The 28,000-nt window shown below is 44.6% G+C and overlaps 1 protein-coding gene across 1 annotated transcript; it reads left to right on the forward strand.

Annotated features, from left to right (window-relative positions):
- Positions 1-60: 60 nt before the first annotated feature.
- Positions 61-27,876, forward strand: IL27 (interleukin 27). The gene is made up of 10 exons (XM_084807756.1): positions 61-137; positions 3,879-4,043; positions 5,289-5,377; positions 13,745-13,917; positions 17,535-17,633; positions 18,794-18,857; positions 22,280-22,473; positions 24,252-24,350; positions 27,172-27,336; positions 27,425-27,876. The coding sequence occupies exons 1-10, from the start codon at positions 61-63 to the stop codon at positions 27,662-27,664; spliced, it is 1,365 nt and encodes a 454-aa protein (XP_084663882.1). The 3' UTR covers positions 27,665-27,876.
- The last annotated feature ends 124 nt before the right edge of the window (positions 27,877-28,000 follow it).

Genomic DNA, 28,000 nt, shown 5'->3' on the forward strand with positions numbered 1-28,000 from the left:
TCTGGCTGGGATGTGCTGATGTGTTTTATCCAAATAACAAAGCAAGGACAAAAGAACGACATGTCCCCGTTCTCTCCCGCCCCCATGCCTTCTTACTGCAGCGATGGTGGTGATTGGTTGCCGTTGACAGAAGCTTGGTAACGTTCTTCATTCTGTGTAAATATGCAAAGTATAACTGGTGGAACTTCAGCCTAACTGGACTGCCCTTTTCAGCCATGTGTTCACACATGAACAAAGCAAATGGCATTATCACCGCACATGGCTGGTGCATCACAAATTGTTTAGGAATGTTTTTCTTTGGGGACCATTCACACGTTCTTGGTAAACGGGCTTGTTTCTTTCTCTTTTTTTTCTGCCACAAAGAGGATAAACCAGAGTTCTGTTTTCTACAGAGGAACCAGGTATCCTTTTAACAGAGTGAGGTGCCCTGGAAAGGTGGTGGCTCAAGCATTTGAGCCAAGGCGTGAGGGGCCAAAGTCTGGATTGCTTCATGCACATTAGTTATCCCTCTTGTGTTTGTGAAATAGGTCAGGGCCTATCTGAAAAGGAGGATAGGGCTCCCTGCGCTTTTGGAGTTGATGGGCACTCTCACAAAGTGGCTCCAATGGACGGAGCTTGCTGTTCATAAAATGGCTGCCATGGTGGGGATGTCCAGTTGCAAAACACTTATTTCCCAGAAGGCAAACTCCTGAGACTAAAAAGAAAAGTAACTTTCCCGAGAACCTAAGTACAAGGCAGAAGTGAGGTCTGAGCTCCAAAACACAAAACCACTCTTTTGAACCTGAATAAAGATAGTGCTGGAGAGCAGCACGTCAGCATCCCAGTTTTTTTTATGTGCAATTTTTAAAAATACCTTAGAAATAAAAATCAGAAGGGGTGGGGAGCCTGACAGGCACCAAGAGTAGTCCCACCACCACCACCACCTATCCTGGCTCCCCTACAAACCGCGGGATTCCCTCTTCTAAGATGGCACATTCAGTTATATGTACCTACATTAAATAAACATATTGCCTGGTTTTAAAAAATACATTTTAAAATTTTGGTTAAAAGTGGCAGGCCTAGTTCTAACTGCTAGGCTCTACTCCCCTGCCACACTGGCAATGCTTCACGGTGATGTCTCCCCCCCCCCCCGTCTGTATCCTGTTTAAGTCATTTGGTCAGCCCTGCAGAAAGAAGCATCCAGCCAAGCCAAACGCAGACCACCATCCATGTACGGTGGCTTGCGAGGGGCTTGATAAACCTGGCATCTGTGTGTCTTTGCTGTCTGCCTGGGGACTGCAAAAGCAAATGAGTTGATGTGCACCTGGCAGGCCAATTGTGCGTGATGCGTTGTGCATGTTGCATAATCTTGCCTTCAATCCGACTCATTGTTAAAGCTAGCAGGGAGAATCCAGGAGCCCCGATTCCCATTCGAGCGCCAGTTGCTGGGAAGCTCTGTGGCTGGAGTTCAAGGGACTCTTTGCTCCCCTGCCCAGAAACAGCAGCTGCTCTAGGAAACCAACTTTGACACGGGAGGTTTCACTTTCTATTTCTCTGCTTTGGAGAAGAAAATAGCTGAAGCCCATCAGCATAATAACAAGGGATCCCACTATATAGCCCTACAGCTTAATCCTTTTCCCCAGAGGCAGTCACAACTCAGCAGCAAGAGTGGGGCGGGAGAGGTTCCCTGGTGCGGGATGACTAGGGAATACTCTGTTCAGTTCTGGTCACTGCACCTCAAAAAGTGTACTGTAGAACTGGAGAAGGTGCAGAAAAGGACAACCGGAATGATGACGGGGATGGAGCAACTCCCCTACAAGGAAATGTTGAAACATTTGGGGCTCTTTAGCTTAGAAAAAAGGTGAGGGGCGGGAGAGAAAACATGTTTGTGATGTACAAAATTATGCGTGGTGTGGAGAAAACATATAGGGAGATGTTTTTCTGCCTCGTTAATACTAGAACTCCAAGAGTTATCCCGTGAAGCTGATTGGTGGAAGATTCAGGACAAAACGAAAGGACTTACTTCTTTAGTCAGTGTATAGTTATCCTATGGAATTCTCTACCACAAGATGGAGTGATAGCCACAAATTTGGGCAGCTTTAAAATCAGGATTGGGCAAATTCATGGAGGAGAAGGGATGTTGGAGGATTGGGGGGGGGGAAGCTTGATGGACTTCTTCCTGTTTGGCCCCATGGATTTCATTCCACTTCCCTTTGCAGTTACATGGGAGCTGAGAAAAGGGAGTGGACCCGAGATCTGTGTTAAAAGCACTTGCTGGAGACTCAGGCAAGTGTGCAATGGAAGCGGGGCACACCCAAGTGTCAGTTCAACACTTCAAACCTTGACAATCAGGTTGCTAAGGGGCAATCTTAATAATATTATTATTAATAATATTAATAATAATACAATATAATAATAATATTATAATAATATAATAATACAATAAGAGCCAGTGTGGTGTAGTGGTTAGAGTGTTGGACTGGGAGCCAGGAGATCTGGGTTCTAGTCCTCACTCAGCCATGGAAGCTCACTGGGTGACTTTGGGCCAGTCACAGACTCTCAGCCCAACCCACCTCACAGGGTTCTTGTTGTGAGGATAAAATGGAGAGGAGGAGGATTATGTATGCCACCTTGGGTTCCTCAAAGAGGAAAAAAGGTGGGATATAAACGTAATAATAAATAAATAAATAAAATCTGCTCCCCTTTTCCCAAGCTGTCAGGGTAATTTGTGCATGCTTCAAACTGACAGCTGTCAAATCACTTCCTGAGCGAAGGGGAGGGGGGAATTGACAATTTGATAAGAACAGAATATGGCTGTGCTGTGCTTAATGTGGAGAGGATGAAACTGACACAGATACTGACAAGAGGGGAACATGCCTGTGAGGCTAGGACACAGGCAAACTTGTGATGCTGCACAGTTGGGCAAGAGCGGCGATATTTTTTTTTTATGACAATATTAGTCCACATTTCAAGACCCACCAAAATAAAATTTGCACAAATTGCAATTTGCGCAAATGGCAGAACCCAGGGTTGGAATGCGTAACATTTTCCTGGAGTCTGGGGGGCGGCGGGAGTCCGATTTGGTCTGCTTTGCTCACCAGGTTGGACACACTGCGGAAATCTGTTGGGCCTGAGCAGAACAGATTTCCCAGAGATGGACAACCCTAATCAATGGCTACTAGTCCTGATGGCTATATGCTCCCTCCAGTATCAGAGGCCTCTGAATACCAGTTGTTGGGGACCACGAATGGGAAAGTGCTATTGCGATCATGTTGTGCTTGTGGGTAGGGAATGCTGGAGAAATTTGAGACGGACTAAAATGAGCTTGGATTTCTAAGAATCGGACCTGCCGAATCTGCTGCAGAGCGACCCCCTCAGGCTGCATGGAGTCCATGGACTTTCAGATTTTTTTTTTTACTTTTCTGAAATTTACGTGTATTTATTCATAGGAAAATACATTTCTGCTGAAGAAAAGTTGAATGGAATGAGGGACAATACACTTAAATGTTATGTACTAAGGTACATTATGTAAATTCTTACAAAACCTCTTACGTAATTAATTTGTGTATTTTTCCGCATGACAAAAAGAAATTAATTTGCATCCATCTGTGAGCAGACGGTGGAACAAAAGGCACCTGACATTCTGCACAACACAGAGTGGATTTTTCACAGTCCGTCCATCCCTACTTGTGGCCTTCTCATAGGCATTTGGTTGGCCACTGTGGGAACAGAATGCTGGACGAGATTGGCCCTAGGAGGGATCCAATGGGGCTCTCTTCTGATGTTCTCATTTAGGAAAACCCAAAGGCAGATGCATCCTCCATGTCAAAAGTGGGAAGGGGGTAAGAAGAACAGCTACTGCTACCTTCCAGGTGCAAGTGACTCATGCTCGACTAAAGGGTGCTTAGCGATAAGCTGAGCCCGCTGTCCATGAGTCAGCAGCTTTTAAAGCAGCAGCAGCAGCCCCCACGTTTCTGCCGTTGGTGCTTGGGTTTTTCCATTGGCACTACTTACTTAAAATCCCCGCAATTTCCCACCCTCCTGGCAACTCATATCTTGTTCTCGTAAGTTGTGTGTGTCCCCCCACCTCCCCTTGAATCCCATACCTCCCAGCCTCAATTCTGGAGCACCACAGGCTCTTGTAAATGTGTTTAGTTATTTTGGTTTCCAGTTTTTATTACATTTTATTTCCACTCATTTCTTGTTAGCCTGGACATTTCCTCAAACCACATTTGACTCCAGAAGTTTCTGGACTGTCACTAAAGTCAACCTCCCTATACAGCATTATTATTATTATTACTACTACTGTTATTATTATTATTATTAAACATTAGCATTATTATTAAACTGATGTGCTGCTTCTCACTGTAAAAAGCACTCTCAAACTGATTTATACCAAACACTGAACTCTGTAATTAGCAGAACCAAAAAAATCCCAAAATGAATATAATCAGCACGATAATACAAATAAACACAATAAAATGTAATCTAAAAACAATACAATATGAAAAGCGTTCATCCACAGTACACAAAATCTCCCCTGGCCTAGAATGAACACCACAAAAGCAGCCCACAACCATTGGGCAATACCTAATGTCCTAACTTTCTTGAATAGTTATTGTCAATACATATTAGTTGCTCTATGTGTTTAAATGCTTAAGTCTTTGGTTAAAACGCGCGCACACACAGGGGCAGGGGAAAGAAATAAGCAAAAAGCCAATGATAAAAATAGAGATAAAACCTCAGTTTTCACAATCCTATTCTTAAAATGTCCTCCTGATAGATTAGATTTTCACTTGATAGAGAAAAATATAGCATGAAGAAGCAAATCTTGCCCCTTTGAGGAGGGAGTTAGAGGGCTACCACTATTAAAGCCCTGCTCTGACAGAACGGGACCAGATCCAGAGGCCTGTCCAGCTGTGGCACATTCCAATCAGCACTGGGAGAGCTGGGAGCCACATCTTAATTTACCACAATGAGCCCAATGTAGCATTGCTCTGCGGTATTGTGGGAAATGTAAATGGCCACCCACTGGAGCAGTGCAATCTGCAATGCCAGCAGCATTGGAATAAATAAAAATAGTGACTCCCAGCTGGTCCAGCACTGAAGATTGGGAGGCCCAGGGCAAGTGTGATTGGTGGACCCTGCTAGGCACCCATCAGCTGCACACCCAAGGGTGCCACATGCTGACACCACTCCAACGGAAAGGTCTAATCAGCCCACTAATGAAGGAATGCTGAGCAACATAATTGAATCATGACTGGAAGAGACCTTGGAGGTCTTCAAGTCCAACTCCCTGCTTAATGCAGGATCTGCAGTGCAGGATGCTGCTACACTGTCCCTGACATCTTCTGCTTAAATGCCTCTTCAGAGAATGGGCAGAAATATGTGGAAGGAGGTGCTTCCTAAGCTCATGAAACAGGTATGTTATGATCAAGATCTCCTGCCATTTTATTTGGTTTAAGCTTAAAAGAAACTTCCGAGGGATAGGAGGAGAGAAAGATGACATGCCTTACAATGACAACAAAACAGCCATTAAGTGTAGGCTACAGTTTTAGAAGGCTCTTGGGCAAAATACCCCCAACAGGCCTCCTTCCTCAGTACATCTACCTTTTCACTGCCAGTGTCACCAGCTGCTATTGCTCTTCATCCTTTTTTTCATCCTTGCTGCCACCTGCTCACTCGCCAGGCAGAGAAGTAATGAGCAAGTTGGCTGTAGCATCTACTACCGCACTTCCTTTTCACCACCACCATTGTCTGGGCCAGAACAAGAGGCAGCAGAACTATCAGGTTGCAGTGGTGAAACGGAAGAGCAACTCCAGGGGCCCCTGCCAGGGTGTGGACCCTCAGCAGGTGCCTGACCGTGCCTACCCTTGGCACTGGCCCTGCAGCCATTAAAAATGTCTGCTACCAAAAGAAACAGCTGCGTGCCTTGTTCATATTTTTCCAGGGCATCAGGTTGGGAAAGGTTGCCAGAGGTGCTTCCAGATGCAGAGGTCCGAGTGCTATCAATCAAAAGACACAGTGCAGCTATCACACACACACACCCCCCCCCGCTTTAATGTATTTTGTTGTGGAAAGAAAAAAGACAGAAGGAGCTGTGGGAAACACAGGAGGGTTGCAACAAGGTGATTGCACAATAAAAGCCTCCTTTGGAAGCAAGGCAAGTCTATCTCCAGGCTGTGAAAACCTCTTCACTTCCCAACTTCTGCATATCAAATATCTGTTAAAGGGAGTGCAAGTCTTTCTTTCAGGCCAGTTAGCCAGCGTGTCTTGAAGACCCAGAGCATTTGGGGCATTCAAGGACATCAAAGGTCACATAAGCATGATTAAAGTGTCTTGAGGTCTGCATCTAACTGAAAGGAGTACAGCTTTCTGTATGGTGTAGTGGCTAGAGCAGGGGTGAGTGATTTGTCGCCCTGCAGGTGTTTTGGACTACAACTCCCATCAGCCCCAGCCACCACAGTCAGGGATTATGGGAATTGTCATCCAAAATATCTGGAGGGCACCAGGTTAGAGTAGTGGACTAGGAACTGGGGGACCTGGGTTCAAATTAGTGCTGTGCCAAAAATTTCTCCCACTTTTTTTCCAACCATTTGCATTCAATTTGATAGAAGAGAAATTGCTTTCAAAAAGAAATTCAGTGGTGAAGAAATTTTGGAGAAATTCTCGTGGGTTGGGTTTGGGTTTCTTGGACTTACCTTAGGAGGAAGCCAAAGAGTGAGCACAGATGTCCTGTTTTTCATTGTACAATCATCTCTCTGGCTGCCTGTGGCCTCCACAGCTCCCTTCACTTCAATGAAAGCCCAGTTTAAGGCACCATGAGGTAATGAGAGTAGCTGTGATTAGGTAAGCTCAAAAACACCACAAAAATAAATTATGAAACATCCTGAATGAGGCAGAACAATGGAAGCCTCTTTCATCGGGGGAGAAAACTTTCAGGAAATTGGAGGATGGATTTTGGCAGAGCACTAACTCCACCTCATCCCTAGAGCCAGACACAACACTGCCCCCACCTGCATTGTGGTAGATGCAAAGTGGGGGCCGGCCTGCCAAGACAGTTGATGCTGTCGCAGCACAAAAAACCCAAAACCCTTACCAAAAAAGAAACTGTGCTACAAGCCCTGCCAATGGGGAGCCCTTCCTGGGAGAAACTGTGGAGAATTTCTCCTCCCCCTGGAGAAATTCGATGAAATTGTCTCCCAAATTTCTCTGCCCACAAGTAAGGTAGAGGATTTCAAGAGGCCATTTGCACACAGCTCTAGTTCAAATCCCCCCTCACCAGTGGAGCTCAGTGGATGACTTTGGACAATTCATAGAATCATAGAATAGTAGGGCTGGAAGGGGCCTGTAAGACCATTGTGTCCAAATTCACTCTCTCTCTCTGCTTAACCTACCATGCAGGATTGTTATGAGGACAAAATAGCAGATTCAGAACCATGTGCACAGCCCTGATGAGTTCCTTGGAGGAAGAGCAGGATATAAATATGAGAGAAAGAGAAATCTCATGATAATCCCATGAAGCACTGAGTGCTCCTGCCACAGACCTGACCATCCTGTCAGTACGATGGCCAGCTCTTGAAGTCATCCGTTCTGGTACTTTGGTAGATGCCTAGAGAAAGTCTGGGGATGAAGTGAACAGCCATGGAAATCAGGGCATAAGCTGTGTAGTCACCTAAATTTGGGGGGGAAACCCCAGGCCTGGGGTCATCCTGAGGGGGTCCCCAGATGGTCCCACCCCCTTTCCCCCAACCACAGATCATTCGGTGGTATCCTGGCTTTTGTGCAGTTCTCCCCCCACCCCTTCTAGAAGGTTGAGATGCCTCTGCTGACGTTTAGTTACCGGCAGGAAGAGCTTTAAGCTGCAATATCTTCTATTTTGGCTCCACCCTCTTTGCCTTTAGCTCCACCCACCACTGGTATGCAGCCTAGAGAGCTTCTCCAAAACTGAATTTGGCCCTCCAGCTGAAAGAGCTTCCCCACCCCTGACCTAGATGGACAGCCACAAAACCCCAAGCACATAGCTTGGGATGGGAATGGGGGGGACCAGCTTTGCCCCTTGCTTTTATGGCTGCTATTTCAAAAGCAAAACAAAGGCCAGGCTTTCTCACAGTGTTTTGATCGTCCAGAATGAAAGACCTTGAGTTTAATCAGTGCAAGTTTGGGCACATCTGAGATGAATTAAAGCGAATGTATATAAACTGCTATTTATTAATCATGTCACCTCTTGTAAGATTTATTTTTGGAGTCATATTTTTTCAGAGATCTCCAGGTTACATTTAAACATTTTTTAGTGAGTATACATAGGCACAGCTGCAGTATGTATATGAAGTTTAATAAAATATTTTTTAAAAATTTGTTTATAATTATAAACTAATGTGTTGTGGTTGTCCACTTTTTGTATAGCCCCTGAAGAGGGCCCAGAAATATAAGGTACAGAGCTGAAAAGCACTGGGCTGCTCCTGAGAAATAACATTTTATTATTTTTTACATCCTAGGACTTTGTCTCTCCTTTTCACCATGTGGTTTTGGATGTACTCCAGTTTTGTCTTACTTTGAACCTTACCTGTTGGGCCAAAAAACAGACCATATAGGAGAAGGATCAGGCCTTGTTGTAGGGGAAGGGGTGTAGTTCAACATGTAGACCATATACTTTGCATGCAAAAGGTCCCTGGTTCAATTCCTAGCATATCCAGGTAAGATTCCTGCCTAATACTGGGCTGACGTATTTGCCCAACGGGATCAACCATCTACCCCCACACCCACCCCAGGAATGTCCCTGGAATGAAGCTATCATGATGTAGCACACCCTTCCCCCACCTGGTGCCCTCCAGATGTGTGAGACTACAACTCCCAGCATCTCCCAGCTGAGAACCAAGTTGCATAAGTCTGGTGTAGCCTCCTTCCTGTGGGGGCATTGTATCCCAAATTACAAAGGGAATGTTACCAGGTTGCTGAGGGAAGCCAAAGTGTCACCTGAAGTGGTAGCAAAGCTTTTGTTTGTTTTAAAGAAGTGCAGGGAAACTCTCAACCAACTTGACTTTAAAGGTAAGCTTACCCCTCCTGAAGATTATTAGAATTCACCCCTCCCCCAAAGTAGCTGAATATCCCCACACACACTTTTGCAGGGTGTGACTGGGCCCACAAAAATATGTTGTGTGCGTTGGGGGCTGGGGTGGGGCAGCTGGCCTAGCTTTACTCTTGTTTCAAACTCTGGAGTGCCTGCCAACGCCAGTCAGTGTGGACCAGAAGCCCTCCAGATGTTTTGGCCCACAACTCCAGCAGCCCTAGCCAGCATAGCCAGCGATGAGGAACGATGGGAGGTTTAGGCCAAAACATCTGGAGGGCTACAAGCTGCCCACACTTGGTGTAGACCATAATACTGAGCTAGGTGGGCTGACATGGCGTGAGGTAGATCCCTATGTTCCTATAGATCTGGAGTGAGCAACTTGTGGTCCTCCCAGATGTTGTTGGACTGCAACTCCGATCCAGCCCTAGCTAGCATAGCCAATGGTGAAGGATGCTGGGAATTAAGGTCCAATGACATTTGGAGGGCCACACATTCCCCACTCCTGCAATAGATGAAATGCCTCTTGGACACCAATAGGCCAGAGCAGGTCATATGATAAGGACTGAGGCCCTATAAAAGCTTCCAGGTCAGTTTCCTTTCTGGTATGACCAATAAGCTTACTGTCACCTTGGACATGAGATACCTCCGCCGCCTTCACCCCAGACTCCCTAAATTGGTTAAGTGTTGTTTCTGACACACATCCCATTGGCAGCAGGTGTTCCCCAAGAGACATTGTGGGTCTGTGGACAGCTCAATGAAAATGTCGACCCAGCACGCAGCTGCTGTGAAAAAAGCAAATTCCATGTTAGGCACAATATCATACAAGCCGCATGATGGGAACACTCTTGGAATACTGTGTACAGTACTGCACCTAAAAAAGGAATATTGAAGAGTTGTTAAAGGTGCTGAAAAGGGCAACCAAAATGATCAAAGGGCTGGAGCAACTCCCCTATGAGGGAAGGTTACAATGTCTGGGACTGTTTAGCTTAGAAAAGAGGCGAGTAAGGGGAGACAAGGTAGAAGTGTACAAAATTAGGCATGCTGTGAAGAAAGTGGATAGGGAGACATTTTTTTCTCTCTCTCATAATATTAGAACCCAGGGTCATCCTAGGAATGGTGGGTGATTCAGGACAGACAGAAGGAAATACTTTACAGAGCTTGTAGTTAAACTATGGAATTCACTACCGCAAGATGTAGTGACAAAACACCAAGGGGATTACACAGATTCATGGAGGAGAAGGCTATCTATGGCTACTAGTCCTGATGGCTATATCTTACCTCCTAGTATTGGAGACAGTATGCCTCTGTACACCAGTTGCTGGGGAATACAAACAGGAGGGTGCTGTTGTGCTCATGCCTTACTTGTGGTTTTTCTTTTCTACAGGCAAGCTGGTTGGCCATGGTGGGAACAGAATGCTGGATTAGATAGACTCTGGTCTGAGCCACCATGGCTCTTCTTATGTACCTAAGGGGACTATTTCTCCAACTCCACCCCATCCTGCCTTCCCCAGATTTCCCCTGGTGGATTTTGCAACATCATAATCACCCTTCTGCTTAAAAGATCCTGAAAAAAAAATCCCCTTCCGCTACTATGACTGTGAGCATGACAAGGTGCTTTAGGTTGCAATCCTTGACTCACCTACCATGGAGTAAACACCAGTGAACTTAACAGTACTTACTTCTGAGTATACATATATAGGAAGAAAGGGATAACTTCAGGAAGCTATTCTCTATTTACGCTTCTGAACTGTTAAAAAAAAGCCCTGCTCTTGTTCAGCTTAGATGATGCTAACAATTCATCCACACTAACATCTGCATGGAAACTTGGGCTCGGGGACCAGGTTCTAAAGGTTTCTATTGATTATGAGGCAATCCATGATTTTCCATTCATTTATTTGAAACCAAAGCTGGAAATATAGCTAACTAGCAAGAAAGACTAGTTACGTCCTGGCTTCACAAAGACTGTCTTAACATTGGTTGTATTGGTATTCTGTGGATCCCTCTTCAATCACCAACCAGGGCCAAGTAAGCACTGGAGGAACTGGGTCAAAAAGAGGAGGGAGAGAGAGATGGGTTGGTCATTGGCATCATGGTGGCAGCTTAACCCAAATCTCTCTACCATCTTCACTCAGCAGCCTCATAACTGCATTGAAGAGGGTGAGACCCCCAACAGGACAAATCTTGAGATGTATGGGAAGACTTGCAAGCACTCCCTGTCACCTTCTAAGATCTCCCTGCAAAGAATCCACTCAAGTAGTCCCACAAACACATACCGAGACCTGGACCTTGCACCTCATGATTAATATGATCAAAGTCTGCTCGAAGATATAGAAAAAATTATCGATCTCTTCAGGCAATAAATGACTAAGGGTGCAATCCTATGCATGTTTAGACAGAAAAAATGTCCTTCAACTCCCAGCATTCTGTCTAAACATGCATAGGATTGCATCCTAAATAAATTACCAAGCAAGGTCTTAGGCAATGTAATATGTCCTGGCCTGAATGTCAAAAAGTCCAGAAAATTTATGCTCCTAAAACTGCTGAGAGACCATTAACTGGACATAAAATGGTGATCTACTGGGGATCCCATAATGGATGGATGGATTGTATTAAATTTTTATATTTAAAAAAGGAGCTCAGAGCAGAATAAATGGGGTTCATAAATCCCCTGTGAAGTAGGTTAGACTGAGAAAAAGTGATTTGCCAACAGGTTTCATGGCTGAGAGCCAATTCACATCTTACTTTTGTAAACTCAGATACAAAAACAGTACTGAGTTTAGATGATAGAACCATTTCTTTTAATAGTGAACACAGGTGGTTGAGTGCTGGCTGACAGGACTGAAGCCAAAACCGGTGCTGTTGAGAAACAAGAGAGAGGTACTGGCATACTCGAGGGAACTCCAATGTATACAGAAGTACAGTCTCATTTAAAGAAAAAGAAAAACACCCTCCAAGGGGACAAAAAAATAATAAATAAAAAAAACATCCCAATGAGGACTGAGCATGTTCAGTAGCCTCCAGGATCCACAGAATGTTAAGTGCTAGTTGGAAAAGGGTGGGATTGGCTTGTACTCCTGTTAGGGGAGTACTTCTGCTAGTGGGTGAAGATATACTACAATGTTGCATGCATATAATGCCATCCACTGAACAGGGTGGATTTTCCTGTATTAGCACAGAAGCTGTGATTGGGTAAGGACAGGGCCTCTGCTTCCATGTTAATTTCAGGGAAACCCAAGCTTTTAAACATACATGCATACCATTCACAACTGACACTACAGCATGCATATTTTGCTATCCAAAACTTGGCACTCAGCTAGAAAGTGCTTGGCACTGGGCATTTCTAGACAACGCTTTTATTGTGCACTCACTGTTCTTCACTCACAGTAGTTTGCAGGTGCTTTAGAAAACGTCGTCATCCTCCAGGGCCTCTTCTGTGCTTTCCAAGCATTTTCATGGGCGTTTTTTGACAGGGGAAAATCCGGCATTTGGGAGAATGGCAGAAAGAAAAGCTAGTGTCATTGCGCAATTCTGCTTTCCACAGCACCACCTAGAGGTTAAGTAGTGGAACGCGAGGAATGGCACAGAAGGAATCAACTTGAAAAGACTTGTGTGTAGATATCCCATCTTAATTCCCCCCAAGAATCCAGAAGCAGCAGTAAAGTGGTGGGTTAAAAGCCTCACCTGAAGTCCTTTAACCCTGTGCATGTTTTCCCCAAAGCAAACAGTGTGTATCCCCTTGCATGTCTTCCACATGATTTCTTCCAGATGGGTTGTAAAAGTTTGGCCTTCATTTCCTCTGATGGTTATATTCTGACTGCAAAACTGTACCTCTCCCAGCCTGTCCTCCTAGTACATACAGCAGGAGCATTTAATTTATATGCCGCTTTTCCCAAAGCGGCTAACAAAACAGCAATACAACAACAATGTTATAATAGGACCTCATTACAATCATAAACAGTGCATTTCACCGATACTAACATACTAACATTTCAGATTAATTACAAAATAGGCAAAACCAAACATTGTAACACAATATCAATTATTGCAATTGTTAGTAGCCATGAGTCATCAAAACCAGAGCTGGTGTGGTCTAGTGCTAGGATCTTGGACATCGATCAGAGAGACTTCGAGTCAAATCTCTGCTCAGTCATGAAGCTTAAAGCAAGAGTGTTGAACTTCTTTCAGCCTGAGTGCCAAATTCAATTTCAGAGAAGCTCTTGGTGGCCAAAAAGCCTAGCATATTTTAGTTTAAAGCTCTTACTGCCACTTATTCAGCCTTAGAAGAGGCACTTCAACCTTTGAGAATGGGAGAAAAAAATGCACAAAAGCCAGGAAAACACCAAGCAATAGCAGTTGGGGGAAAGGCAGTGGCGCCAGGGGAAGGTTGCGTCACCATATGTGGAGCTCCAGAGAGCTGGTTTGGGAACTCTGGTTGGCCAGATTTGACCCACGAGCCTGAAGTTCAGCAACCCTGGCTTATGAGGTGAGGTTGTGCCAGTCGCAATAGCATTCGGATACATGTGAGGATTCTGCCTCACATGTTGCCCATACCATGAGGAGGGAGAGTGAGGACATGCTTACTGCCCCCTCTCTCTCCACCACACTCCCGCCAGTGGCCTGGTCTCACCACCCTCTATGCAATGGGGCCTGCAGGTTGTAAAGGCCTCAATTAATAGAGCTGGCTCCCCACTGCAGATCCTAACATATGGAGGGTGATGAGGCCAGGCCCTTGGGAACATGACAGCGGGGACAGGGCCCTGAAGCATGTCCTCACTGTTCTCCTCACACAATGGACAATGTGTGAGGGGGAACACCTGAACAGGGCTAATCTCTTAGCCCAATTGATCCTCCTGGATAAAAAGGAGAGGGTATGCTTCTTTGGAGGAAGTGAATGGGATCAAAATGTATCAGCAATAGTAATTACGGACATAAGAAGAGCATGATGGATCAGACCAAAGGTGTAGGTAACCTGGTGCACTCCAGGACAACAACCCCCATAATCCTTAACCAGTGGCCATGCTGTCTGGGCTTGATGGGAATTGTAGTCTAAAATATCTGGAGGCCACTTGGTTGCCTGCCCCCATCCAGTATTCTGTTCCTACAGTCACCAACCAGCTGCCCCAATGGTAAACCCACAAGAAAGACATGATCACAATAGCAACCTTCCACTTATGTTTCCCAGCAACTGGTATTGAGAGGCACAGTATCTCTGATACTGAAGGAAATATACAGCTGTCATGACTAGTAGCTCCATAAATTTGTCTAGCCCCCTTTTAAAGCCATCCAAGCTGGTGGCCATTATTACATCCTGTGGTAGCCAATTCCATAGTTTTACTAGGAAGTGTGTGAAGAAGTACTTATTTTTGTCTCTCCTGAATCTCCCACCATTCAGCTTTATTGGGGGATCCTGAGTTCCAGTATTAAGAGGGAGGAAGAAAAAATGGTCTCTATATCATATCCCCCATTACTCACCCGTTTTTCTTACGCTAAAGAGCACCTCATAGGGGAGTTGCTCCAGCCCCCTGATCAAAGAAATGGTGCCTGTTAAAAGAACATTAGTAGCTATGCAGAAACCCAGAGAAAACTGACACTGCCATCAACTGACACAACCATCCACTGACACAGCACAATGACATCCTTGTTGTATTATGAATCAGTACAGAGCAGGAACTGGAAGCTGGGTTTCCCGCATCCCAAACAAAAAGCTCTAACCACTTTACCACACACGTTGTACAAATAACCACTAATATACACCCGCAAGGGATGAGGGAAATGTAACACCGACTTGGACCTCTGTGTATATCGTGCCAAGAACCAAGGCTTAACAGCAGCAATTCCCAAGCTGTGTGTTGGGGGCACTGATTAAAATTAAGTTAAAATTATTTAAATAGTGAAAGGCTCACAGAGGATGTTTCCCACCAGATCTCTGCATGCTCTCAGTCGGCTTTCCCCAACCTGGCACTGTGCAGATGTGTTGGACTACAATCCCCACCATCCCCAACCAGCACCTTCTCTGCTGGCTGAGGATGATGGGAGTTCTTTTCCCAACACATCAGGAGAGTTCTAGGTTGGGAAAGCTGCTTTTGGCTTCTCTCCTTTGGGGCCCACACTAGATGACGTTGTGTTTGTGTTTGTTTCTCTTTCAATTAACAGCTGGTGTGGGGAGCATTTTTGTTGGGACCTGGAGTGCAGGGAGTGCGGTGCTGATCCGTTCCTCCCTCTCTGCTGTCCTAATGAAAATCTATCATGATAGCACAATTGCATGATAGAACAATAGAGCACTTGCGTGATAGAGCAAATGTGTGATAGAGGCATACAGACGTGAAAGAAATCACCCATCCAGAAAGGAAGAAGTTAAAAAAATCATACCTACAACAGGGTTTTCAATGTCACTAGGTCACTATCACACATTTGTCCAGCAATAGCTATGCCCCAGTGAATAGTGGCATAGTGAGGTAGTGAGACAGGGTATATAGGTATTGCTGGACAAATGCGAGATAGTGACATACTGAGATAGCAAGATGGGGGGAAGGTGTAGGTACTGCCGACAAAAGCACTATTTCAGTTTAACACTTTAATTTTTTAAAAGAAGTTAGGGGCTGCAGGAGCACACCTATGCTTTGCAGGGATGGCCACCAGAGTTTAGTGGTAGGCAAGGTGAAGTAAATGCCAGGATGTAGCGCAGAACTCTGACAGCCAGCCCTGAAATGGCGGAAACAGCAGGGAAATGCAGGCACGGAAAACACTGGGGAAACACCCCTTGACTGGGGTCAGTGAGGTGAAATACAGACCCCTGGGCAGGGCTATCATGCCGGAGTAAATGTGGAGGGTGGTGCACTCCACAACAGAAGTGCGGACAAGCCGAATTAAGGAAAACAATCATACTAAAAGTAGTCTCAGAAGAACCATTTTTTTTGGTGTGAAACTCCGGAGTGGCTGCAAGATGGCCACGACGTCATGTACCCCTAGCGACATCCAAATGTAGCCAGCTTGGAGTAAGTCCCTTGGTCATTCACATCAGGCACCAAAATGCCTTGAACCACTCCTGCTCCCAACGCTGTACAGGGAGGAAAGCTCCCATGGGCTCCAGTTTCTTAGAGAAACAGAGACTGTGGACTTCTCAGAGGACAAGGAACTGTATTCCTCACACCTTTTTCACTGCAAGCATGAATTGTGGCCAGGGCTAGCCTGGGCACAATCAGGCAGGGTGAAGTACCCACCTCAGGCAGCAGATGCTGAGAGGCAGGGAATGGTGGTGAGGTGTTGGAGCACAGGGCTGTGAGTGCCTGCCTGTGACTCCTAAGCTAGCTTGCCACCCTCTGGGGCAATGAAATATGCTCTCTCGTTACCAGGGTTGAAATAAGATTCAAATGCCAGTCCAACATAGTTGGCTTCTGTATGTGGAATGAGGACAATGCCATCTTGTCCTTTGCCTCAGGCAGCAAAATATCTTGGGCCAGCCCTGATTGTGCCTCTAGTCAGAGGGTAGTATTCAATGTTAGTCCTACGTAGTGTACACTGAAATGAATGGGACTAAAGTTAGTTGTGATTAACAAGTCCCATTAGTTTCAATGAGTCTACTCTACAAAAGACTAACATTGGATACTACTCTTAGTTTAGTTTGGGAAACAAAATGTTTATGTCTAATTAATTTGATAACACAAGTCCGATTCTCTGCATGTTTATAGAATCATAGAATAGTAGGGTTGGAAGGGAGGGGCCTACAAGGCCATCGAGTCCAACCCCCTGCTCAATGCAGGAATCCAAGTCAGAGCATCCCTGACAAATGGCTGTCCAGCCTCGTCTTGAAGGCCTCCAGTGTGGGAGAGCCCACCACCTCCCCAGGTAAGTTCTTTTTACTCAGAAGCAAGTCCCAACAAGCTCAGCAGGGCTTACCGTCAGGTGAATGTTCATAGGATTGCAGCCTGAATTACAGAATCACTTGAGGTGTGCACATTTCCTTGTTTTTAAATGAAAGAAATGGCTGGGATTTTTTTTTTTAAGGCAAAATATACAACCAGAAGCTTAGAGATGGATAGGGAGAAGAGGTTGATGTGGAGAGGGTGACTTGAATGGGAGGAGAGGTGTACTTATGAGAGTGACACGTTTTAATTCTCCAGAACTCCAAAGAGACAACCTCCCAACTCTCAGAATTTCTCATTCTTTTCATCACGGCCAGAACATGCCAAGTCTTTGGACATTTACCTTTGCAACACCGCTCTCTTTTCTGGAAATGCATTTGCAAAACCTTTGCTACTTTCACATGCTTTGCCTTTTTGCACATAGAAAGTCCCAGGTTCAATCCATGCCGTTTCTAGTTTCAGGGATTCAAGGAGCAGAACTGGGAATGGTAGTGCAAGGAGGAGCCTCTGTATGGAAGCACCTGTAACATTTTTGTCTTAGGGAACAACAACAACAACAACAACAAAACCCCTAAAGCCCTAAGGTCAATGTATCCAGCAATGCTCCCTTCTCATTATCCCAGTTCTGGCTGTACCCTTTCATAAAGCTCCTGTGGGATGAAGAGTTAAACTCCCAACCATATGGAAGAAATAGGTCCAGCAGGGAGTTGGACTGGAGGGAGGTAATTAGTTAATTCTATTCATATCCCACCCTGCGTTAAAAAAAAATCCCAGGAATGGTAACAATATTAAAACAATACAACAAACAAAATTAATAAAATACAGCACATCTAATAAAGCCGGTAACAATCAGCAGAGAAAAATAAATACCCAACAGGAATCCAATAATATTCATTGTCCATTAATTAATGGACAATGGCAAACACATAGTTCTTAGCCTGGTGCCAAAATGCCAGTAAAGTTGGCCCTATGGGGCACGCCACAAAGAAGACCCTTTTTAAAAGCAGAGGTTTGAATAGTCATGTGTTAGGAACATTGTAGATCCCTGCACTGAGCTGGGATCTACAACATCTACAGGCTTGGTAACTTTCAAATCCTGTTCCACCTCTAAAATTCTATGATTACCTGTGCAGTAGTAAAACAGGCCCTTGCTAAAGAGAGATTGCCAAGAGTTGCCAAAAGCCAAACAGGAGCAGTGGCCTGCATTATTCAGCATGACGTGAACTTGCATCAGGGAATCTCTCTCTTCTTTTGTCTGAAATATTACCATGCATTTTGGGTAGAGATTTTTATTTTATTTATTTATTTGTGACATTTACATCACTCAGCGGTTCACAATAAACATTAAAACTTCATTTCAAATACCATATTAAAAACATAATGTTAAATAAACTTCCAAATACAACAAAAGTAATACAAGGAGTATTAAAATAGAGCAGCATGGTTAATTTAATTAATTTAATTACAGTCCAGGGAAAGCCTGGGTGAACAAATGTGTTTTCAGGAGGTGTTTAAAAGATGTCACCTTTTCTGCCTCCCAAGCTGCATGAGGGAGGGTTCCCCTGTCACTGAGGAGGCCCACTGTCGGGGTATTGCATGGCAACATTCCATTAATTTCAGAATGACCAGCAAGGCCTCCTCTGATGATCTTTAAGCATTTTTGACAATGCTCTTTGCTTGAAAGGTATCAGCAAGGATTTGGGAAGGGGGGTGCGTGTGGGACAGATGTTAACAGAGAGTAGAACCACAGAAACGTGGGTGGTGGTGGAAAAGCCCAGGCTGAGAGAGGGATCCAAAGGATGTGGGGGCATCCCATGTCATGTGGCCAGTCCAAGAACCCTCTTTACCAAAGTGACTCTGAAGTGGTTTCCTTTTTCCTCAGGAGAAAAAGAGGAAGCTGTACTGGTCGCTCCGTTGCCTTGCTACGCCCGCCCCGAAACTCAGCAGTAAAGTTCACCGCGGTGGGAGGTTTTGCCCCAGAAACCAGATTTGTTTCGACTCCGTGGATGAAGCTCAAAATTGCATTGTAATTTGGGAGATTTTAGATTCTGTGAAAATGAAACCCACTGGGCATATAAGGGCTCCCAGGATGGACTGTGGTACCAGACATTGCCTCCCCAGACAGCCAGACAGATACCCCACTAATCGGAGAGCCTTAAGATGCGTCTGTACGGTAAGAAAGATTTGCTGTCTTGACACTTCTAGGATTCTTCATTTTGTCCCTTGAGTGTACTCCTTTGCACTGAAGAGAGCCCAGCGCAGTGTTTCTAAGGGCACCATGGATTACAAGCAAGGGACACTATATGACTCAGCAAAAACAAAGGGCATCATGATGGCCGGCTCTACCATTAACTAGGGTGAAGAAAAACACCTGAGGCAGCAGATTTTATGGGACTGTTAAAAGACAGGCCTCAGCATGGCCTGAAAGCAACTGAAAGCATACCCTTCACAGGTTTGGGTCTGGTTGCTGTCTGGATGAGTAGTGCTGTTAGGTACTTTCAGACTCTGGACTTAATGATCTTACAGTGGGAGGGGGGGATCTTTAGATGGTAATGTGGTGATACTTCGCTTACTTCACAATGTGGTAAATTGACCCTGCTCCATTTGGGCCAGGGACCTTCTGCTCGGTAAATCCCTGGGCATCTGCCCTAAATTCCTACTCTGATGGAGCCACTGGCCTGGATGGGAGACTTCCTGGGGACTGCCATGTACACTACTTCGAGTTTCATGGAAGAAAGGGAGGGTGAAAGAGTAAGAAAAGTACATTGGGGTGCATTCCTATTGATGGCACCTCGCTACTCGGAGGCTCCTGAGATTCCTATGCCCTGCTGGGCTGAAGCCAACAGGCCTAGAGGAGTGGCAGAGTCAATTTTCACCTCTCTGTTCTCTGTGTTCTGTGATTTTCGCTGGACATGCTCTTCAGCTTTCAGTTTCAGATGGTCAGTTTTGCTTTCTCTCACATTTGAATTTTTTCAGCCCATCTAGTGAGGATGCTTCAGAGGGGGAGAGAAGGAGGCTGGAGGAGACTGGAACACCCCCTTTCCTCCTCCTCCAAGGCTGCTTTTCCGACCTCGGAGAGGCAGCCAGCACGGTTCTCTCCATGCCAGCCATGAGGGAGCAGGGTCTACAGCTGGATCTCTGACTCCCCCTTCCAAGGTCAGAGTGTTGTCTCCGACCTCAGAGGGGTTTTCTGAGCTGTCCTATGATCCCTGGGACACTTTCCCAGGGGCTATACAATTGCTCTCTTTGTGAATATTTAGTTTATTATTACATTTTAACCTCAGGGGAAGAGGGAAGGGCCTTTGGATTTTCTGCCTCAAACACTTAAATATCTGGGGCTATGTCTGAACATGGTTATTGATTGATTTGTTATACTGTAGTCCCCCATAGGGATGGGTGAATCTGTCTGTCTGACTTTCTCCCACATTTGATTTTTTTTTTAATCTCAAGTTCTTTCTCTCCAGATTAAGAAATTTGTGAATTTTCCTAAATTCTTATCAGAAATGAACTGAAATGAAATTTCACACCCGTCTGCCCCAGCCAAATTCAATAGGTACGGCTATGCCCAACATGGAGCGGACCACAATGTTCCTCCCTGCCATATAGCTGTTAAAGATGAAGCGCCTGTGAGAAAAAAAGAGATTGACAACCTTAATTAAGCACTAACATGGCTGAATATACCAGGATTTCAACCAAAGCTTTTAATAGTTAAGCACTCAAACCCTGGGCCTGGATGGACCAAACTGTCTGTTTCAGTTTCTCCCACATTCAAATGTTTTTAATTTCAAGTTCTTTTTGTCCTGAATATGGAAAATGCTGTTAATGTTGGTAAATTCTTATCAAAACCAAACTGAAACAAAATGGTCTCCCATTCAGAGTCCTCCCTTCCTCTAAGGGAACGTTCTCCAATCTGGTTCCCTCCAGACATGTGGGACTACAACTCCTGGCATGCTAGCTGGAGCATGCTGGGAGTTATAGTCCAGCACATCTGGAAGTTAACAGATAAGGGAAGGCTGCTCTAAGGAGCTCATGTCGGTGTTCCATTTTATCCTGAGAACAACCTTCTGATAAAGTAGACTGACAGAGAATGACCAGACCCAAGATCAACAGGTAACCTTCACGGCTGAGCTGGGATTTATTGTTGTTTTTATTGTTGTAATATTTTTATCACTTTTAATATTTTAATTGTTTTTATGTATTTTATTGTTGTAAGCTGCCTTGGGAGGGCTTCTGCCCTGAAAGGCGGCCAAGAAATATTTTAAATAAAACAAACAAACCCAGGTTCTGTGCCCTGGCTTACCCTTCACCAACCTGATGCCCTTCAGATACTTTGGCCTTCCACTCCCAGCCCCAGCCACCATAGCAGGAATGCTGGGAGTTGGACAGGAATGCTGGGAGTTGTTCAAAACCTCTCTAGAGCACCTGGTTGGGGAAGCTTGCTATAGGTCTCCTATCACCACCATCTCAGTCCTGTGCTTCATCTTCCTCCATCTGTTGTCACGGCAGCATTACTCTGCTTCTACGTTTGTGCAATCCTGGCCTATTAATATCTCAAACATGGTTTTCTTTAGCGGTAAACTTAAAACTCCAAAGCCACTGAAAATACCTCAGGGGTGGTATTACCTCAGCGAAATTCCTCTCAAATGGGTTTTCCCACTGCAGATGATGAGACTGTCTTGTGACAAGCCTACAAACCAAATCTGGGATAACTCGTGTATCCGCTGAGGTGCTGTAGCAGGAATTGTACAAACCAAATTTGCTGCCACCACCCCTTTTCTACCACAGTGGTGCCATTAGGTAATTTTAGACTCTGGGCTTCATGGTTTAATGGGGATTATTTATTATTTTTTATTCTTTGTGTATTTAAAATATTTATATACCACCCTTCATTATCAAATCCCAGGGGGGTGTTGTTGTTGTTCAGTCGTGTCCGACTCTTTGTGACCCCATGGACCATAGCATGCCAGGCCTTCCTGTCCTGCGCTCTCTCCCGGAGCGTGCCCAAGTTCATATTCATTGCATCGGTGATGCTATCTAGCCATCTCATCCTCTGCTGTCCCCTTCTCCTTTTGCCTTCAGTCTTTCCCAGCATTAAAACATGTTTAGATGGGAATGTGTACTTATTACCTCACTTACTTCAGTATGTGGTAAGCCAACCCTGCTGTGCTTGGGACCATTCATTCTGCTCTGTGGAGACCTGGACATCTGCCCCAAAGTCCTAGCCTGCTGGCACTACTGTTTTCTAAGGCACATTTGACCACATGCCACCTCAATTCTAGCTCTGGATACTTGTCTCAGATCATCAGATATGCCAGCATCCAATTTTCCCAACACCTTTCCCTTTGTGACTGTCTGGGTCTCCTTCTAGGTGCAGCCCTCTTTCTCCAGGCTCTCCTCAAAGTTGACCTCCTTGCTGCTGCCTCAACTGGGCTCCAAGAGGAGAAGGGGTCTGGGTCTGAGAGCATCCCACAGTGGCGGGTGAATCTGCAGAAAGAATTTGGCGGCAGCTCCAAACTCTCATGGCAACTTCTCTGGAAAACAAAGGACCTTACACGTCATTATGTAAGTCTCCTTTTGCTTCTATTCCCCTTCTCACACAATGTAACAGTCCTTAGGACAGGAATCAGCTGAGCTCTCAAAAGTAAAAAAAAAAAAGAAAAAAAAAAGCCCTACAATGTAATCCTATACATGTCTACTCAAAAGTAAACCCCACTGAAGTCATTGGGACTTACTCCTAGGTAAGCATGTATTATTGCAGTTTTAAACAAGTAACAAACCACTTTTATAAGTCCATCAGTTTGTTTATTTATTTATGTATTACATTTATATCCCACCTTTTTTCCTCTTTGAGGAACCCAAGGTGGTGTACATAGTCCTCCTCCTCTCCATTTTAGCCTCACAACAACAACCCTGTGAGGTGGGTTGGGCTGAGAGTCTGTGACTGGCCCAAAGTCACCCAGTGAGCTTCCATGGCTGAGCGGGGACTAGAACCCAGATCTCCTGGCTCCCACTCCCAACAATCTAGCCACTACAGCACACTGGCTCTCTTGCCTTTGGTCAATCATCCAATGCACTGGGCAGCTAAAATATATATGGGAGTATCTCAGTATGTTGGAAAGTTTTGCCACATAAATGGTAAAGGAAATTCTTTGGTCTGGATTTTGAAAATTCTGTGATACTAATACATTTTTATTTAGGGGGTGGGGGGTCAACCTGCAATCCAAATGGAAGCTCAGTACAAAGTTAGAAACATAGTGACAATTATTTCTTTGGTTGTTTATGGTAACTTTTATAATGGAATTGCTTACTTTTTATCATAAATGACTTGTCTGAGAGAGCCAGTACAGTGTACTGGTTAGGGCAGAGGGGCAGAACCTCACACTCAGAACCTAGTCTGGCCCTGTGGAATTCCCCGCTCCCTTTCCCCCCACTCACTGACCGTTTGGTGGTTTCCTGAAGTTTGTGCAGCTTTTTCCCTATTCTAAAAGATTGGAATGACTCTTCAAAGGCTTAGCTACTGGCAGTAAGCACTTAAGGTAAAATATTCTGGTATTTTTGGTCCCACTCTGTTTGCTTTCAGACCCACCCACCTCTCTAGAACGGCCCCCCCAAGAGCTTCTCCAAAATGGAATTCAGCCCTTAGCTGAAAGAGGTTAGACTGGGAAGACCCGGCTTCAAATCTCCAGGGAGCTTACGGCTTTCTTTACACAGGGCTTTTATCCTGCGATTGAGAGTGCTTCTTCACAGAAGTTTGCGGGCTCTTTATATAATGCCACGTCCCTCCAGGGCGTCTCCTGCACTAAATGCCCTTTGTTCCGTTTTAAATAGATTGCATATAATGAGCTATCGAATTACCCCGTTGTGTTCCACCTGAGTTTCCTCCGTGAAAAGAGTAAAAGCATAAAAGCGGCAAGAAGAGGAGCGAGATCAATGAAAGATAATGGAAAAGTCAAATACAGGGAGAAGGAGGGGGAAAGGAAGCATGTGAAAATGGGAGTTGTTGTGATCCTGCATTTAAAATGGAAGCAGAAAGCCCCGTTTTAAATGCAGGATTGTAGGCTGGTGTAGAGGTGCCCTACGAGTTACCTTTGGGCAGTCGCTGTCTCTCAGCCTGACCTACTGCGCAGGACGGCTGTGAAGATAAAATGCACCAGGAGAGAACCATGTACACAACAATCAGCTATTTCAAGGAGGAGAGGGATAAAAATGGAATAAATACATCTGAAGAGCTTGATCCTGCCCCTTCCCCCATCCCCTCAAATAAAGTGTATTTCTTAACAGCAATTGTTTGAAAAGCTGGCAACCCTGCTTTGAATCATGTTGCTTCCTTTTCTTTCCAGATCTCTGACTGTCTGCCTGGGGCTCAACTCATTCTTGTACCACGCTCGGGACTGCTTCCCTCAGCCAGCCTTGATCTCAACACATGGCTTTCTCTTCCGGTAAGGATATTTATTTATCTGAAACATTTATATCTGACCTTTCAATAAAATATCCCCAGTGTGGCTTAAAACAACAATAAAAGAAAGGAATAAAAAATTAAAATGATATTTATTAAGCACACCAATCACTTCAGGAGTACCTAAAAGCCAGTGTTAAAAATAAATAAATCATTAAATGACATTGAAAGCCTAGAAAAACAAATATATTTTTACCTGGTGCCTCAAAGATGTCAAATTTGGCACAAGCCAAGCTGATAAGGAGACAAGAGTTCTATAACTGAGGTGCCACCACTGAATAGGCCCTTTTCCCCTAGTAGCCTTCCACATCAATTCTGAAGGTGGGGACACCCAGAGTGAAGCCTCTAACACTGACCTTAATAACCAAGCAGGTTCATATGGAAGTTGGTGTTCCTTCAGATATACTCGTCCCACACCAGTTCAAGCTTAAAAACAGCACTTTGATTTGTGATGGTGTGGTGATTTGAAAACAAGTTTGGGGTGGGGAAAGTGTTTTGTGTTCAGTGAGCTAGTTCACAGAGTGTTGGGAGCCAGTAGTACTGAGTTTAATCATCCAGGAAAGGAGGGGAGAGTCAAAGGCGAAGGCAAATGAAGTTAAGGGTATATCTATTGTACCAGCTTAGACTGTTTTTATAGTAGATCCATTGTCATGGCTTCCCACAAAGAATCTTGAGAATTGTAGTTTGCAGAGAGTGCTAAAAATGCTAGCATCCCTTAGCCCTTCTCAGTGGACTAGTTTTCTTACGCTGTGTACAGTCAATAGCTCAGCCTTCCCCAACTGGTGCCCTCCAAATGTTTTGCACTACAACTCCCAGCATCCCCCAGCCAGCTTTGAAGAGACTTGGAGGCTCTCTCATAGCATTGTCCTTGCTCATGCTATGCTTTGTGACTCTCACCATGGACTCCGATTAAAACAATTCCACAGGTTTTCATGTTGCACCTTACAAAAACTACCCTGCATGACCAACGCTTTTGCACAGACTTTTGTGCACATTTTGGCATGACTGTTGTATAGATGCCCACTGGCTAGTATGCATAACAATATCACAGTTTCAGCTCCCCATCCAATGCCCAGATAACTTCTTATTGTTATTGCTATACATAAAAGGAAGGGTGAATATCCACATTCGTTTTCTTGTAACCCAGGGGTAGGCAACCTGGTGCCTGCCAGATATTTTGGACTACAACTCCCATGAGCCTTAGCTGGCATAGCCAATAGTCATGGATTCTGGGACTTGTAGTCCAAAACATCTGCAGGACATCAGCTGCCTCCCCCTGCCCTAACCTTTTTTTTCACCGGAAGTGAAATTGACTATACCTGAAATTGCTTTTCAGTCTGGTCTAATCAAATTTCATCATTTCACTGAGGGAACAAGGGGAACTGGCTGCAATTAGGAACTGGGAAACTGAGGAAAACAGCATTTTTGCCCTACAGTGAAGTTCTTCCCATCTCCATTTTATTTGTGTAGCTATCAAACGACAAGCTAAGGGGGAAATCACTGCTGTTGCTCCAGAGAAATAATCTGTATATAGATAGCCTCACTTCTCATTAAGAGTGAAGTGGCTTAAAAGCTCAGGGAAAGTTGAAAGAAATGATGGGGATGGATTATATAGATTATATTTTTTGCTGGAATTCCCCACAATCTTTTAGCTGTAGCCTAAACTTACCACCAAAGTACATGTTACACTGGAAGATCCATGACTGAGTTCCAGATTTATTAAAAAATGAGGGGGCTGCTAATTTGATCAGGAAAACTGCACATGAAGCCGGGATGATTAAGCTCTTCCTCTGTTGTATTTCCCCATCTAAATCTCTTCTCCCAGCTGCTATTTGCTCAAGGGGGAGTGGAATAAACATATGATACAGGTGTGGAGCAAAAACCAAGTTGACAGAGACAATATAGTTTAGGAAAATGGTGTGAGGAAAAGAGTTAAACACCCCCATTCCATGCCATGTTGCTGATTAAAATTGGTAGCTCCCTGCCAAGGGGAGCTTTCACTTTCTCTCACATTCAGTTTTTTTTAAAAAATCTTATGTTCTTTCCACCCTGTTCATGTAAAAAATGTGCACATTTTGGCAAGTTCTTACCAATACCAAAATTCTCAGCCAAATTCAAGAGGAACAGGAATTTCTAGCATGGAGAGGACCATGTAGCTGTTAAAGATGAGGAGACTGACAGGAAAGAAAAAAAGAAAGGGGTGGCAACCCTCATTTAGCACCAAAAATATGGCTGAACTATGCAGAGATTCAAATCCAGATGTTGAAGAGCTGTACACTCCGAACCCTCTGCATGGATGGACAAATCTGCCAGTTTTACTTTCTCCCACATTCAATTATTTTTTATCTCAATTTTTTTCACTCCCATTTAATTCCTGAATATTGGTAAATTCTTATTTTAAAAAATGAATGGAATGAAATCCTTACCCATCCCTGCCCCCTCCTCTGTGGTTGTATTTGTTGTTGTTGTTGTTGTTTTTAATTGGGATATCAATTGTGGATCTCCCAGACTAGCATGTAGTTTGGCCCTCAGCCATAGCACAGTGACAGAGCACCTACTTTGCGTGTAGGAGGTCCCAGGTTCAATCCCCAGCATCTCCAAGTAGCACAGGAAAAACTCTTTCCTGAAACTCTGGAAGACCACTGCTAGTCTGTGTTGACAACACCTGGCTAGATAGACTGGCCTGACTCAGGATAAGGATCTGTATTTGCCAGTGGTTTTGGTCTTTCTATAGCTTGAGGTGGGGGAAGGAAGGGGAAAAGTGCTCTTGATGTGTTTGTTTCCTAACACTGCCATTTTTCCAGGATGCCAAGCGCCTGTCCCACATGGCCAAGATGCTGTCGTTCTACCACAGGTTAGTACAACAGCTGAGGGACTATGAAGCAGCCAAAGAAGATTCCAAATTCGTTTCTCAGTTTGAAGATCTTGATTTTAACCTCCGAGACCTGATTCATCATGTGAGTTATCAGGTGAGCCTACTTGCCCTTTGGGGCACAGATGGGGCAGAGGTGTCCTTTGCCTTTTGCAGCGAGTCACTGTCTGTAATTCTCTCCATAGATTTCACTTTGGGGCCTGCCATCTGAAAACCAGCCTGAACTGACACTTAGGCCCCCTCAGATCCTTCAGCATCAGAGTCAGTGGAGGAACCACCAGGAAGTGTACATCATCTTGCGCTCTCTTGAGAGTTTCCTGTGCCGTGTCACGCGGGATTTTTTGATCCTCAGGAACAGGGTGGCCAAAGGAACTTTCCTCTCCAAGGACCCCAGGGCTCCCAAATCCCACCATTTCCCATCCTAACCCCCCGCCCCCGGGGCCAATTCCAACCTGCCAGGGAGTGTTAATATCTGGCATCCAGACTCCTGCACTCCCTTAATAATTTATTAACATAACCTTTTGGTTATCTAAACTATCTAATTTATAAGTATTTATTTTTTCTACAATATATCTATCTATCTATCTATATATAGATATGTGAATTTTTAACTTATTCTGTCAATAAAGTCGATTGGAAAAACCACCGCTGTTATGGCTATGTGCACAAAAAGGTTGTTTCAGCATGTTACTCGTGTAAGTGAGGAAGAGATGGTAAAGAGTGAAAGAGAAAGCAAAGCTAAAAATTTGTGGGAGGCAACC

The sequence above is a fragment of the Heloderma suspectum genome, chromosome 6 (genome assembly GCF_057233095.1).
Source record: "Heloderma suspectum isolate Gila_16-S chromosome 6, 16-S_ref, whole genome shotgun sequence".
NCBI lineage: Eukaryota > Metazoa > Chordata > Lepidosauria > Squamata > Helodermatidae > Heloderma > Heloderma suspectum.

What these genes read in the sequence shown, in the direction of transcription:
- IL27 (XM_084807756.1), top strand. Translation starts at nt 61, where the DNA reads ATGTCCCCGTTCTCTCCCGCCCCCATGCCTTCTTACTGCAGCGATGGT. An exon ending in TCCTGGATAAAAAGGAGAGG is followed by an intron (nt 13,918 to 17,534) that starts GTATGCTTCTTT and finishes TCATTATCCCAG; the next exon opens with TTCTGGCTGTACCCTTTCAT. An exon ending in TTCATCATGTGAGTTATCAG is followed by an intron (nt 27,337 to 27,424) that starts GTGAGCCTACTT and finishes TTCTCTCCATAG; the next exon opens with ATTTCACTTTGGGGCCTGCC.